Source organism: Chlamydotis macqueenii, chromosome 36 (genome assembly GCF_036417535.1).
Source record: "Chlamydotis macqueenii isolate bChlMac1 chromosome 36, bChlMac1.mat, whole genome shotgun sequence".
NCBI lineage: Eukaryota > Metazoa > Chordata > Aves > Otidiformes > Otididae > Chlamydotis > Chlamydotis macqueenii.
Window position 1 is genome coordinate 241,930 of NC_141591.1, and position 15,455 is coordinate 257,384.

Here is a 15,455-nt window from a genome sequence, read left to right on the forward strand (position 1 = left end):
GAAAACCGCGCTCTGCTCCCGCAGCGCTGCTCCTGCTGCTGAGCCGCCCCCTCCGAGGGGGGACACGGCCGCGTCCCCAGACGGGATGGGAGTAAAACCGCGCGCCCGGTCCTCACGGTGAGCCGGGGGGAGGCCGAGACGGGAGAGAGGGACGGGGCGTGGGGGGCGCCGCGGGGGCCGGCGGGGTGAGAGCAGGGGGCTCCGCGCTGCTTCCCGCGGCTCTGCCAGCGCTCGGCCCCTGCCAGCGGAACATCTTTTGTTTGCGGTGAAAAAAGCCCTTTTTGGGGGGAGTGGGAGCCCCCCCGTGCGGGGAGGCAAGCAGCAACCGGGCGTGCGCGGGATGGGGGGGCCAGCGCTGCTCAGGGGGCCCGGGGAACCGGCCCCGCAGCGAAGGGCGCCCGTTCGCGCGGCCAGAGCCCACGCGGCCTCCAGCGCCGCGCGCGCCGTCACCTTCCTGCCCGAAATTGCCCTTTTTTTCCTTAAATTGTGCTAAACGCCGACCACCTTGGGCCGGGGAAGGGGATCCCGCTCTTACACAAAATCAGTCTTTATTGACGATCCTGCCGCAGGCTTCGGCGACCTGGCGCCCCTCCTGCGGCAAGGGAGCCGGCGCGGAGGCTCTGCCCGCGCCAGCGCCGCTGCGAGCGCGAGGGACGCTCGCGTTTTGGCGGAGAAGTCGGGATTTTCCCCCCAGTAGCGCCAGTCCCTTGCCCGTCCCTCGGTTTTTTGGCACCTGGCACGCGCTGCGGGGTCCGGCATCCCCTCACCTTCCCCATCCCGCTCTCCGCTCCCTCCTTGGGCCGGGAACGGGAGGATGAGTCCTGCGCTGCCCGTCACCCGGCCTCAGGGTGCGCCGGGATCCTGCCCCACGGCCCCCCCGCACCCCACCGCCGCTGCGACGGGAGGCGCCGTCGTCTCCGGTTCCCCGCCGCCCACCGAGGCGTCCCCAGGCCCCGGCACCTCCGGGGGCTCCGCCGCCACGGCCCCGGCTGCGTCGCGGCGCTCCAGCCCGGCCCGCGGCCCCGCGCTGCAGTTCAGCGGTGGCGATGGCAGCGCCTGCCGCTGCCCCACCTCGCTTTGGGGGGTTCCACCAGGTACCCCCGGGTGACTTTTGCTTTTGTGGGCCGTGACGTTGTCTTTCTTCTCGAACTTCTTGCCGCAGATGTCGCAGGAGAACTGGTAGAAGGAGTCGGCGTCGTGTTTCTTCATGTGCCAGTTCAGGGAGGCTTTCTGGCGGCAGGTGAAGCCGCAGATCTCACACCTGGGAGGAAACAGGAGGTAAAAGAATTTTTAAAAAATAATAATAATAATTACAAGGCATTAAGCACGAGGCTGCGCCTCATCCTGACGCTGCGATTATAGGGGGCAAAGCCACCGCTGCGTTAGCTCTGCGCGGCTGCCGCACGGCCCCCAGGCACGAAGCGCACGGCTCTTGTCAAGGCCCAGCTTGCCGAGCTTCTCCGAGTCCGGCCCGCGCCTGGAAGCTGCTGGATCAGAGCGCAGCCGGCTCCCGAGGGGCAGAGACCCTCGGGCAAAGCAAAAACAACAGCACGGCCTCCAGCGACGCCGGGGGAAAACCCGGCTCTCCCACCCCTGCGCCGGCGGGAAAGTGACGGGGAGGAACCCGGGTCCGCGCAGGCGGCGGCGGGAGCGGTGCTCACTGCAGGGGCTTCTCTCCGGTGTGGATGCGCCGGTGGATGATCAGGTTGCTGCTGGTGCGAAAGGAACGGGCGCAGAACTCGCAGATGTAGTCCCGCTTGTCTGGGGCGGAGCAGAAGGAAAAAAAAAAAAAATATAATAATAATTTGGGCTGATCCCATCTAGAGGAGCTCTCGGGGGACGCGGGTCGGCGAGCCGCAGCCCCGCAGCGGTGGGACCCGCGCAGGAGAGGAGGCGCAGGGGGCACAGACCCACACGGGGGGGGTGTGCCCGCGCGGAGGCGGCCGGCTCACCGCTGTGCAGCTTCTCGTGCTCCTTGAGATGCTTCTTGAAGTTGAAGGACTTGCCGCAGCTGGGCTCCGAGCAGGTGAAGGTCTTCTGGTGGACGTGCTGGTACTTCTTGTGGTGCTGCCGTTTTTGGGGGGTGAGAAGAGAGGAGGTTGGCGCCAAGGAGCTGCACCTGGGGGAAGCCCAAGGGCGCCTTCCAGCCACAACCTCCCCCCAGTTTGGCTCCCTGCAGCGCGCGGTGCGATGGCAAGCGACCCCGGGCAACGCCGAGCTGCTGCCGGAAACGCGGGGTCAGCAAGTCCTGGTCCCCAGTTCAGGTTGCCCAGCTCCCGCTCCAGGACAAAACCCAAAACGGAGCCCGGACAGACGAAAACCTGGCCCATCGGGTGGGTCACCAAGGCTCCTGCTGGCCCCAGACGGGACGGGGAGCGGGAGGGCGCTCGCGCCCGGCTTGGCTGCACCCCCCAGGGCGAGAGGCGCAGTTTAAGCGCAACGGTTGCCCGCAGCCCTCACGTTCAGGTACTGGCGGTTGGAGAAGATCTTGCCGCAGCCTTCGAAGTCGCACAGAAGGATCTCGCGCTTGGCCGCCTTCCTGCAGGAGAGAAGGCAGAAAACCGTCGTCAGCGAGGAGCCAAAAAAAGCTGTGGCTTTCGGATTTGGCACCGCGCGAGGTCCTCCTCGCCCCTCTTCCCTCTTAACCGCCTGGCAAATGGTAATTTAAGCAAATAAAGCTCCTCGGGAGGCTCCTGGCAGAGCGTTTCCTCCCAGGGGCGTCCCACCACGGAAGAGCTGAGCTGCACCTCCTCCCCGTCCCGAGAAACGGCGCGGCTGCCCCCCCTTTCCCCGGGTACCTGATCCTCTTCGGGCCGATCTGCGCCACGTCCTCGTCGCGCGGGCGCGCTCGCCTCTTGCAGCTGCAACGGGAAAGAAGCGTCCTGAGTGAGGCTCTCGTCCCTTCCCCGTCCCCAGGCTCGGAGCCGAGGCCGCCCAGCTCCCAGCTGAGGGGTTGCCAAGCAAACCCTGCGCCTAAACCAGCCCCCGGGCGCCCGGGTCTCCTTCATTTCGCTTTGATTTCTCCCACTTTGGGAATATTTCCCCCATCGGCGCAGGAGACGGCGTTAACAAATGCACCTTTCAGCCATTAGCAACAGGAATAGATTCTTTATTGCTCGTTACAAAGAGTCCTTCACACGGTTTTGGGTAAGCCCGGGACATCTGCGATCGCCCTCAGCCTCGTTCCGTCTCCGATTTATCTGCAGCGCCGCGCAAACAGCGGCTATTCCCGGCCGACACCCTGAAACCAAAGGAAGGCAGGTTAAAATAAACCACCGCAGGCGCTTTTGTGGGGAGGAGAAATGAAGAGATCGTTTAGCAGCCGACGATGCCAGACGGCATCCTCAGCGCTGAGGAAAACCGGGCGCCGGGCACCTTTGTCCACGACCTCCGCGGAAGGGTCCGTCAGCGGCGGCGGCGTCGCCTCCGCGCAGCGCGAAGGGAGGTTCTCGCTTTGCCTTGTAAAATGTCTTCGCCGCCGTTCTCCCAGCCGCTGCGACAAAAGATGCGGGGGGGAAAAAAAGGACTGAAACGCTGGCAAACACGATGTCGGCGCGCGAGCTCGGCCCCAGAAAGGACAGCGCTGACTTAAAAGGGCGGGAAGGGGGAGGTCGAGAGGAGCTGGGGGGCGTCAGCAGCTTCCGGACCGCGCCGGCCGCCCAGGAAAGTCAGCGGCCGCTGTCACCGGCACTGCTGCAGGCCTGACGTGGTTCTTGGTCCATCTCGGGGCGCTTTTAGAGGCCTCAGCACCAGGATTCCGAATGCGGGCCCGGAAAATGCCCGGGGGAGGTGAAAAAAAAATCCCCCTTTTCAATCCCTTCTGGCTTAGCAAGGACCACCCGGGCCCAACCCAAACCTCTCCACCCTCAAACTGAGCGTGAGAGCGGCGTCCCCGGGGCCAGAGGGCCAGGCTGGGCAGGGAGGGGAGAAAAGCAAACGCCAGGCTTACCGTCAGCTTTTCCTCCGCCAGGACCGGGTGTCCGCGAGGGCGGCCGCTCCCCCAGCGAGCCGCGGGGCGGCCTCCGGGCTGCAAGGCGACAGGAAGGGCGTTCAGCGCCGCGTCAGGGCGAAAAGGCAGCGCGAGAGCAGCCCCCGCGCAGCGGCAGCGCGGCACTCACCTGCTGAGCTCCGGGGCGCGCGCCGTGCGCCGGGCCCGCCTTTCACGGGACACGCGAAGGCAGGGTGCGCGGCAAGGCAGCGGGACGCGGTGGTTCCAGCAAAAACGGGGGTTTGACGCCCTCGTCGTGGTACAAGCGCGAGAAAATCCCGCGAGGCGACGCCTCCTCGTGTGTCGGGCCCCAGCGGCAGCGCATGGACCCTGCGCTTGGCTCAGCAGCGAGCCCAGCCGGCGTGCGATGCGCTGGCGTAACGACCCAGCAAGCAACCGCGCGACGACGAGAGGTGTTCAGAGCAGAAAAGGGGATGTGGAGCGCGCGCAGCCGGGAACGAAGGATTAACGCCCCAACGCCGAGCGCGCACAGCCGGGAACGAAGGATTAACGCCCCAACGCCGAGTACACGGCCGGGAATGAAGGAATAACGCCCCAATGCCGAGCGCACGGCTGGAAATGAAGGATTACCGCCCCAACACCGAGCGCGCGCGGCCGGGAACGAAGGATCAACGCCCCAACGCCGAGCGCGCGGCCGGGAACGAAGGATTAACGCCCCAACGCCGAGCGCATGTGGCCGGGAATGAAGGATCAACGCCCCAACGCCGAGCGCGCGGCCGGGAACGAAGGATTAACGCCCCAACGCCGAGCGCATGCGGCCGGGAACGAAGGATCAACGCCCCAACGCCGAGCGCATGTGGCCGGGAACGAAGGATTAACGCCCCAACGCCGAGCGCATGTGGCCGGGAACGAAGGATTAACGCCCCAACGCCGAGCGCATGCGGCCGGGAACGAAGGATTAACGCCCCAACGCCGAGCACACGGCCGGGAACGAAGGATTAACGCCCCAACGCCGAGCACACGGCCGGGAACGAAGGATCAACGCCCCAACGCCGAGCGCATGCGGCCGGGAACGAAGGATTAACGCCCCAACGCCGAGCACACGGCCGGGAACGAAGGATTAACGCCCCAACGCCGAGCGCATGCGGCCGGGAACGAAGGATTAACGCCCCAACGCCGAGCACACGGCCGGGAACGAAGGATTAACGCCCCAACGCCGAGCGCGCGCGGCCGGGAAAGAAGGATTAATGCCCCAACACCGAGCGCATGCGGCTGGGAACGAAGGATTGACGCCGAGCGCGCGCAGCCGGGAAAGAAGGATTAACGCCCCAACGCCGAGCGCATGCGGCCGGGAACGAAGGATTAACGCCCCAACGCCGAGCGCAGACAGCCGGGAACGAAGGATTGATGCCCCAACGCCGAGCGCAAGGCCGGGAACGAAGGATTAACGCCCCAACGCCGAGCGCGCGCGGCCGGGAACGAAGGATTAACGCCCAACCCCCAGCCTCACCCAGGCAGAGGTCGAAGGCGCTCGCCAGTTCCATAATCGCGGTCGCTGCCGAGCTGTCCCCGGCCAGCGCGTGCAGCCAGCAGCGCTGCGGTCGCTGCTCGCCTCTCCTGTGGGCTGGCGCTGCCGGGCGATGCAGCCGCATGACGCAGCCGGGCGACGCTGCAGCTCCTCGCCCCCCCGGCCAGCCGAGCCCGGGAAGCAGCGCCGGCAGAGACGCGCCGAGCGCCGCCGCAGCGAGGGCTGCCTGCCAGAGCTCCCCTCCGCGAGCGCCAAACCCAGTGAAGGCCACGCGACGCAGCCCTGCCCTGCGGACGACGGCGCCACGGGGAGGAGGGGTTAACGGCGCCGGGGACGCGCGGCTCCTGCCCCGAGCGCAGGGCTTGGACATCGTTTGCTGTTGGGCGGGACGGTTCCTGCCTGGTTTCTCAGCGCCGAAAGCAGCGCCATCTCCAGCGTCCCCCAAAACTCGCTCAGCGGCCACGGCGAGACGGGCGCCCCACGGCAGGCGCCCCCGCGCCGTCCCCAGCGCCACCACCCCCAGCACAGCTGGCGCGGCTCACCTGGCCCGGCCTGCCTTCTCCTGCGACGGGCTGGAGCTGCTCAGGCTCAGCTCGCGCGGGCGCTGCTCCTCCTTCACCGGCTTCTGGCGGGCTTTGGCTGGGCTGCGCCGTCGCGGCGGCTCGGAGTTGCTGAAGGGTGAGACGGACACGGGACAGGCGAGATGGTTGGATGGGGCAGGACGTGGCTGGACACGGTAGGACGTTGGTTGGACACAGTTGGACGTGGTAGGACATTGACTGGATGTCACAGATCATTGGTTGGACACGGTTAGATATGGTGGGACATTGGTTGGACATGGTAGGCCATTGGTTGGTTGTGACAGATCATTGGTTGGCCACGGTTGGCCACTGGTGGGCCATGGTTAGACACGGTAGGCCATTGGTTGGACATGACAGATCATGGGTTGGCCAGTGGTTGGCCGCGGTTAGACACGGCAGGCCATTGCTGGACGTGACAGATCATGGGTTGGCCGCGGTTAGACACAGTAGGCCACTGGTTGGACCTGACAGATCATGGGTTGGCCACTGGTTGGCCGCGGTTAGACACAGCAGGCCATTGCTGGACGTGACAGATCATGGGTTGGCCACTGGTTGGCCACGGTTAGACACGGTAGGCCACTGGTTGGACCTGACAGATCATGGGTTGGCCACTAGTTGGCCATGGTTAGACACGGTAGGCCACTGGTTGGACGTGACAGATCATGGGTTGGCCACTGGTTGGCCGCGGTTAGACACGGCAGGCCATTGCTGGACGTGACAGATCATTGGCTGGCCACTGGTTGGCCGCGGTTAGACACGGCAGGCCATTGCTGGACGTGACAGATCATTGGCTGGCCACTGGTTGGCCACGGTTAGACACGGTAGGCCGCGGAGCGGCTCGCATGTGGTCCCCGCCCAGGGGCTCCTTCCCAGCGCTCCTCACCTGGCCAGGGACGGCTGGTAGTTCTCATCACGCAGGTCATCGGCGTAGGCAAGGTCATCGTCCTCGGCAAAGTCCTCGCCCTCCTCTTCCTCCCCGTCTTCCTGGGGCTCAGCGCCCCGCTGCGCGTTCTCCTCGGGGACGAGCGTGCTGCAGGAACGCAACGATCAAAGTCAGCTCCGCTGCAGCGGGTTTGAACGGTGCAAGGTCTTCGTTACAAAGTCGGCTGCCTGTTGGAGAGCTCCAGGGATGAGACGGACGGGTCCAGACTCGGCCTTCGGCTCCGCGGAGCCGTTACACGCCGGGGACAGACCCCTGCATGCCGCCACTCACCTCCCGCGATCTTCTGCCGTGGTCCCCGGCGGCGGCGGCGCTCGCGGAGCTGCAAGGAGGACGACAGGAGCTGCGGTGAGCTGAAGCGGGGCAGGCTGAGCTGGGAGGCTGGGAGAGGAGGAGGAGGAGGAGGAAGAGGAGGAGGAGGAGGAGGAGGAGGATGGGGAGCGGAGCTGGCAGCAGGCCTGGGAAGCCTGCGGGCGTCGGAAAGGGCTCGCACGGTGCCTTTCTGCCGGGCAGAGGAAACGAGGGACAAGTTCCTCCATTTCGCAATTTCTTCTCAAGTTGCTACTACAGCAAAAAAAGGTTTTTCCGTTCCGGTTTTCAGCCTGGATACACAGCGAGAGCCGCGGCTCCTGGACCTGCCGGGAGCGGCTCCGGCGCGGGGCCGGCGAGGCCTCCCGCTCCACGCCTGCCGTGAACGCGCGGTGCCCCAGCTCCGCTCTTGCCGGGAAGGGCGGGACGGAGAAGAGACAGGCTGGCGGACTCCTGCCCCCGTTTTTCAGCAGAGCCCCCGGGGTGTGCGCTACGCGAGGGCGCTGCCGTGTGAGGAGCACGAGGGAGGCACGGGGCTCGCGGAACGGCCGGTCCCGCTGGGACGGCGGCTGGAGGGCCGGGAGAAGGGCTGACGGCGGGGGAGGAGGCCAGCGGGGCGACGAGGACGGAGAAGGGGACGCAGAGGCGCTCACCTGCGCTGCCGGCACCGCTCCCGGCTCCCGGCTCCTCCCTCTGCTCCTCGTCCCCGACGGGCGACCCAGCTGCGTCCTGCGGCTCGGCTTCGCCCTTCCCGGAACCGGGCGCTGCTCGCCAGAGCGAGCGCCGGCGGCCGGCGGCTGGCGCGGAGCCGCACCCCGCGGCCTCCCGCCGCTCCTCCCCGCGGTGACCGGCCGCGGGGGCGCGCTCCCCCGCCGCCGCGGGGACGCCCCAGGAGAAGCTGTGCCCGGCCACGCACTCCCACACCAGCTGGGACGCGCTGCCCGGGGCTGGGGGCTTCACGTCGGGGACAAAACCGCACTGCTGGCCGTGGCCGTGGGACAGCGCGACCAGGCGCTGCAGGGCGTCGGCGTGGAGAAGGCTGGGCTCCAGCTCGCCTGGCGAGGGCACAAAAACCAGACAAACCGGTGAGAAACGGCCCCAAACTGGGGCGCTTCCGCGGTTCTCCACCGCGCAAAACCAGCGCAGGGCGGTGGGACGTCTGCGTCCCCGCCATCGCACGCGGCTCCTCCCTTTTTAGCAACGCAAAACCTCAAACAGCTCCTCCGAAAATAAAAACCAAGGGCAGGGGGACGCCCTCGCGCAGGGGGAATCCTCCCGCCCCGCCGCAAACCTCCGCGCACCCCAGGAACCAGCGCCGGTGCGGATTCGGGGCGGGGACGCGCCTACCTGGGCTCCGGGCGCAGGCGGGGGAGCTGTACCTGCGGCGGGAGGAGGGACAGTGAGCGAGCGCGGAACCGTCCTTCCCCAACCCCGGGGGTTCTCGCGGGGTCCGCGAGCGCCCTGCGGCCCCCCGCCCACCTGTCGAGGAGGAACTGGGCCAGCTGGGAGTGCAGGGTGAAGCCCAGCTGCTCCTTGAGGCGGCACCAGCGCTCCAGGTGGCCCCCGATGCGGATGCGGCACTTGCTGCGGCGCGCGTCCAGCTCCCGCCGCTTCTGCCGCCGGACGCAGTCGGGGGCTGGCGGCCGGCCCGGCTCCATGGGGGGGCTGCGGGGGTACGGACACAGGGACAGTCAGCGGGGGGGGGAATGGGACGTGGGGACTCGGCAGGGGGATACGGGGTGGGGGGGGGTCAAGGGGGGACACGGGGGGGACACGGGGGCACACAGGGATATGGAGGGGCTGGGGGCGACACAGGGACATGGGGGGGACACGGAGGGGACACCGAGGGGCTGGGGGGGGACATGGGGGGGACACGAGGGGCTTGGGGGACACGGGGGGGACACAGTGGGCTGGGGGGGACATGGGGACACGGGGGGGACACGGAGGAGACACGGAGGGGCTGGGGAGACACGGGGGGGACATGGGGACACGGGAGGTGGGGAGGACACAGGGAGTGGGGGGGACATGGGGACATGGGGGGGCTGGGAGGGACACAGGGATGACACAGGGGGGACATGGGGACACGGGGGGTGGGGGGGACATGGGGACACGGGGGGCTGGGAGGGACACGGGGGGTGGGGGGGACATGGGGACACGGGGGGGCTGGGAGGGACACGGGGGGTGGGGAGGACATGGGGACACGGGGGGGCTGGGAGGGACACGGGGGGTGGGGGGGACACGGGGACATGGGGGGGCTGGGAGGGACACGGGGGGACATGAGGGGACACGGGGACACGGGGGGGACACAGGGAGTGGGGGGGACATGGGGACACGGGGGGTGGGGGGGACACAGGGACATGGGGGGGGACACGGGGAGAGGGGGGACATGGGGACACGGGGGGACATAGGGGGGACACGGGGGGGACATGGGGACACGGGGGGGACACGGGGAGTGGGGGGGACACGGGGACGGGGGGGGACATGGTGGGCTGGGGGGGACACAGGGACACGGGGGGGACACGGGGAGTGGGGGGGACATGGGGACACGGGGGGACATGGGGACACGCGGGGGGGGGGCTGGAGGGGGGACATGGGGGGCAGGGGGCGTGGCCCGCCAACAGCCCCACTTCTGTGGCCCCGCCCATTCGTCACAACCACGCCCACTTCTCCTCGGCCCCGCCCCATCTGCGACTGGCTCCGCCCACACATCGGGGAAACCCCGCCCCTCCGCCACAAGCCCCGCCCCCTCGCCCTAGCCCCGCCTTCCCGCTGTATCCCCGAGCCCCCCCACCGCCCCCCCCCCCGCCCCCGCGGCCGCTTCGTTCCCGCCCCGGCGCCTTAAAGCGGCCCCTGCGGCGGGGAGGAGGCGAAGCGGCGCGGAGGAGGCGAAGCGGCGGGAAGGGGAAGAGCGGGGGCTGCGGCCCGCAGCGCCCTCCCCTCCGCAGCTCTCCCGCCCGCCGGCGAACCGCCTCCGCCGCGCCGCGCTCCGTCGCGCCCCGGGGTGGCCCCCACCCCCGGGCCGTGCCCCTTTTAAGACCCAAAGGCGCCTCCCCCCCCCCCCCCGTTATCACTCACGCTGCTCAGGCACCGCACAAGATGGCGGACGGCCCGCCTCCCCAACGCGCATGCGCGCTGTGGACCTCCCATCCGCCAGGGGGCGCCTTGAGCCCTCCGCGCTGGGGCTGACGGGAGTTGTAGTCGGGGCGGGGAGGGGGGAGAGGCTCACGGGGCGTTCAGCCGTGGCGGGGGGAACAGGAGCCCCCTCGGGGTCCTCTCGGCTCCCCGCACCCCAAAGCGAAGCCCCCTCAGCCCCCCGGCCCAGTTCCAGGCCCCACGGTCCCGGGAGGGAGCCATGCTGGGCCTGGGGGGGTGTGCGGGGCCCTGCTCGCCTTTGGGATGCCGGCGTTGGGGCTCCAGTCTGCTGGTCACCCCCCACCCTTCCCCCGGCCAAATTTGTGGGAGGACAGAGGAAATAGGGGTGGCGGTGGCCCGTGCTGCCCGTCCGGGCCCCAGGAGCTGCTGGAGCTGGGGAAACTGAGGCACAGATTGAGGGAGGAGGGGCTGGGGGGGCTTTTCTGGAGGCTGCGGCTCCTCAGACCCCCCCCGCCATGTCCTGCCTCCACCGAGCTGCGGGTCTCAGCTGCGGCCCCCAAAGCGGGAGCAGAGGGATTTTTGGGGACACCCAGCTCCCACAGCCTGTGATGCTGCAGGGCGGCTGTAGAGGGTTTGATCCGTGCTCCCGGCCCGTCTTCCGCGCACCCGCCGCGGCGTTCCGCTCCTCCTGCTGACGTGCGGAAAACGGACTCCACAATCCGTAAGATTGTAAAGTAGGTATGCTTATTCAGCGCTGGGCAGCACAGGGGGGTAGTCCCACCAAAACCGCGCGCGCCTTACGTGGCAACTCACTTTAAATTTATACAACCAAATGTTACATATACATCAAGTTTCACAATACGCCTAGACATATGCATGACCTATCCCCGCTTCCTATTAAAATTAGTCCCAAGGGGCCATTGGGTATTAAAATTAGTTCCAGGGAGTCATTTTGTCGGTTTTAGCCGGTTCTTGAAGGAGGCCCCTTAGTTCTTATCAGGAACTGTCCGTGTGAGGAGGTGCAGGACTTCTCGCTTCAGATAAAGAGTTCAAAGCACAAAGCAAGGCCCCTCGGTTCTTATCAGGAACTGTCTTTTGAGGAATGCAAGACTTCCCCTCCTCGGATAGTTTTTACAACAGCTAGTTAGTAAAGCATAAAGCATAAAGCGTCATATGTATTAGCATGCACAGCAATAATCAATAAATGCCATATCTATTAAAGTTTCTTTAACCCCTTCTCTCAGTCCCCCCTTTTTTAGAGAATTAGTAAATTCCTTTAGTACACCTAATTCTGGCAACATGTTTATTTATTCAGCACTTTCTCAAAGACTTAAGCCTCTGTCGTAATTGGTTTGTCTTCCAATTACTACAGGAATTCCCTGTGCTTTGGAAACACCAAAAGTCATACCGAATTGTTATAAAAAGGATTATGAATAAAACTACAATTGTAATTGTTACAATAAATAGTTGTTTCAGCCATGTTAAATTTGGGAGCCAAGAGGTTAACTTTTCCCACAAGTCAGAAAATGCCCAGGAAATGTTGTCCCTGGTTATGTCACGAAAACTTTTAGTTTGTTCCCAGATTTTAGATAAGTCTTTCTCTATCCTTTTTTCTTGGTTTACATATGTACAACAATGTTCGCCTGTAGCAGTACACAATCCTCCTTGCTGCGCAAACAACATATCCAAATGCCGCAGTTCAGCCCCGCTCGGGACCAGACTGCGCAGTCTCTCTCTCGCTCCCCCCACCCTCCGAGAGAACAGGGAGAGAAAATATAAGGAAAAACGGCTCGAGGTTTGAGATAAGGACAGGGAGAGATCCTTAAAGTTACCGTTATGGGCAAAACAGACTCGACTTGGGGAAAACTATTCATTTATTTCTACAAACAGCAGGAGAATGAGACAGAGAACAAGATAACCTCCCCCAACCCCTCCCTCTTCCCGGGCTTAACATTATCTCTACCACCTTCCCCTCCCGAGCGGCACAGGGGGGAAGGGAATGGGGGTTGCGGTCAGTTCACCACACGTTTATTTATGCCGCTGCTTTGTCATCGGGGGAAGAACTCCTCACATTCCTCCCCTGCTCCAGCGTGGGGTCCCTCCCACGGGCCACAGTCCTTCATGGAACTGCTCCGGCGTGGGGTCCTCCACGGGCTGCAGGTGGATCTCTGCCCCTCCGTGGACCTCCATGGGCTGCAGGGGGACAACCTGCTCCACCATGGTCGTCACCACGAGTTGCAGAGGAATCTTGGCCAGGAGCCACATTACTCCTCCCCCTCCTTCTTCACTGCCCTTGGCGTCTGCAGCCGTTCCTCACAACAGGCTGGTAGATGTCTCTCAGGGTCTTTTTTACATCTTATTCACTTCTCATCTCCTCTCCACTTCTTGCAGCCAGGCCGGGCCGAGTTGGGCCCAGTCGGCTGCCCGGCGAGAGGCCATAGGGTGAGGCCTGCAAGGCCCATGAGGCTCGTGCCTCCCCCTCTGCACCTCTGCCCCCGCTCAGCTTCTTCACATCTTCTCTTCTCTCTTTTTTTTTTTTTTCTGTTTTCCCCTTCTTAAATACGTTATCGCAGAGGTGTTATCATGGAACGTGCTGACACCAATCGGCTCAGCCTTGGCCAGCAGCGGGTCCGCCCTAGGCCCGGCCGAGTCCACTGAACAAAGGGGAGCGACTTCTAGCAGTTTCCTACAGAAGCTGCCACCTTAGGCCCCCCCTCACTAACAAAACCATGACACCAAACCCAGCCTATTCTGGAGGACCATTTTTTTCAGAGAAGAAGTCTCCTCTTGGAGGGCTTGGATTGCATCCCCTGTCGCAGTACCGAGACTTTCCATAGTAGCCGAAATATTTACTAAAGCCTTTTCTAACTCACTCACTCCCAACCGTGGAATAAACCACCGCACAAAACTATGTCTATTAGGGGGTTGTTACCACGCCTCTGCCGAAAGAGTCTCGTGTGGGCGTGTAAGAATTTTGGTGTGTTAAGGGAACCAACAGTCAGACCAACTCATGACTTTAGCAACTTTTTCATGGAGCTGCAGAAATGTGTTACTTTCCCGTGCCCCGACTTTATTTGTCAGGATAACGACTAGCGTCGTGATAATCCAAGTTTTTGAGGCTGTACTTGTGTGACCCTCCATGTAGACTTAGGTGCTCTGTTTACCCTAGTGTGATGTATCCAGGCGCTCTGCTCTCTGATCTTGATTGCTGTAAAGGAGGTGAGGAGTACCTGGTACGGTCCTTCCCACTGCGGTTCCAGGGTTTTCTCTGTAAGAGACTTTACATCTAGACCTCTTCTCCGGGTCCCAATTACATGTTTTCTAATTTTATTGAGTTGTTTGCTCAGTGCCACCATGTAGGAAGTCATAATTTTGTCCCCAATTTGCATAGATCCATACAAAATTTCAAAGGGGCTTAGTCCTTCCCTTGCCCTTGGTACGAAAAAAGGGCTAAAGGGAGAGACTGAGGCTGTGTCAAGTTCGCTTCTTGTCCCAATTTCACAATTTGCTGTTTGATTAAGTGAGTCATTTTCTCCACTTGACCACTCAATTGGGGGCGATACGGGGTATGAAGTTGCCAATCTATACCTAAATGGTGGCTGATTTGTTGTACTATTTTTGAGACAAAGTGTGGTCCTCTGTCAGAGGATATGGTTGCTGGAACCCCAAAACGTGGTATTCTCTCTTGTACCAACACTTTAGTTACCTCCCGAGCCTTGGCTGTCCTAGTTGGGAACGCTTCTGGCCAACCTGAAAAGGTATCAGTTAATACCAGCAAATAGCGATACCCCCCTTTTCTTGGAAGTTCTGTAAAATCAACCTGCCATTGTTGTCCAGGCCCATTGCCCTTCCCAATCTGGCCCATTTCTGGTTTGGGAGTATTTTTTGGATTAGTCTGGAGGTCACACTGTTGAGTCACCTGTCTCACTGTGGTATATAAGTTTCTAGCCACGATTTCCCTTATCAAATGTTTATACAGAGCCTCTGTTCCCCAATGCCTTTTTCTATGTTCCTCCCATATCAAGTGCCACAGTAAACAAGAGGGAATAATTAGTCTTCCCTGTGGGGTATAAGCCCACCCCTCTTCATTATATGACCCTTCCAAGTCTGTGATAAGTTTCTGATCTTCCTTGGTATATTCTGGCTTACCTTCTAGAGAGATTTGCCTATCAGGAATTAGAGCCCCTTCTATTCTCACCTTCATTTTGGCCGCTTGTTTTGCCTCTCTGTCCGCCAGTTCATTCCCTTTCTCCAAATCGGAGCTCACTCTCTGCTGTGCCTTAATATGCATAATTGCCACTTTCTCAGGGAGCTGGATAGCTTCTAGTAGCTTCAAAATTTCTTCTGCATGTTTGATATTTTTTCCCTGGGAGTTCAATAGTCCTCTTTCTTTCCAGATTGCTCCATGTGCGTGCACAACTCCGAAGGCATATTTTGAGTCCGTGTAAATGTTCACAGTTTTGCCCTGGGCCAACTCCAGGGCTCGGGTTAGGGCAATTATTTCTGCCTTCTGTGCGGAGGTGTTCATGGGCAAAGGCCCTGACTCTATTACCTGCTGGCTGGTAGTGATGGCATATCCCGCGTGTCGATTGCCATTTAAGACATAACTGCTCCCGTCTGTGAACCAGTTTTCCCCATTTTCCATGGGGCTATCCTTCAGGTCTGGGCGGCTTGCATATGTTGCTTCGATGGTTTCCAAACAGTCATGGTGCACTGGTTCTCCTGTGTTCCCACCGAGAAAAGAAGCTGGGTTGACAATGTTAGTGACCACGATTTCCACATCGTCCTGTTCTACTAATACAGCTTGATATCTCAGGAACCTTTGTGGAGAGAGCCAGTGCCCGCCCTTTGCTTCCAGTACTGCTGATACTGTATGAGACACCAAAACAGTCATTTTCTGGCCCAGGGTAAACTTTCGGGCTTCCTGTATGTTCAGTATCACAGCTGCAACCGCCCGTAGGCATCCAGGCCAACCCTTTGCAGTGGCGTCTCACTGCTTAGAGAGATAGGCAACTGCCCGTCGATATGGACCCAGATCTTGTGCTAATATTCCCA

At 62.6% G+C, this 15,455-nt stretch overlaps 1 protein-coding gene across 1 annotated transcript; it reads right to left on the bottom strand.

The window, feature by feature from the left end:
* Positions 1-531: 531 nt before the first annotated feature.
* On the bottom strand, positions 532-8,966 carry ZNF692 (zinc finger protein 692). Its single transcript, XM_086769352.1, has 11 exons — positions 8,787-8,966; positions 8,655-8,686; positions 7,961-8,362; positions 7,272-7,320; positions 6,942-7,088; positions 6,020-6,148; positions 2,799-2,861; positions 2,461-2,539; positions 1,953-2,067; positions 1,662-1,761; positions 532-1,261 (listed from the first exon to the last, which is right to left on the bottom strand). The coding sequence occupies exons 1-11, from the start codon at positions 8,963-8,965 to the stop codon at positions 844-846; spliced, it is 1,713 nt and encodes a 570-aa protein (XP_086625478.1). The 5' UTR covers position 8,966; the 3' UTR covers positions 532-843.
* Between the last annotated feature and the right edge of the window lie 6,489 nt (positions 8,967-15,455).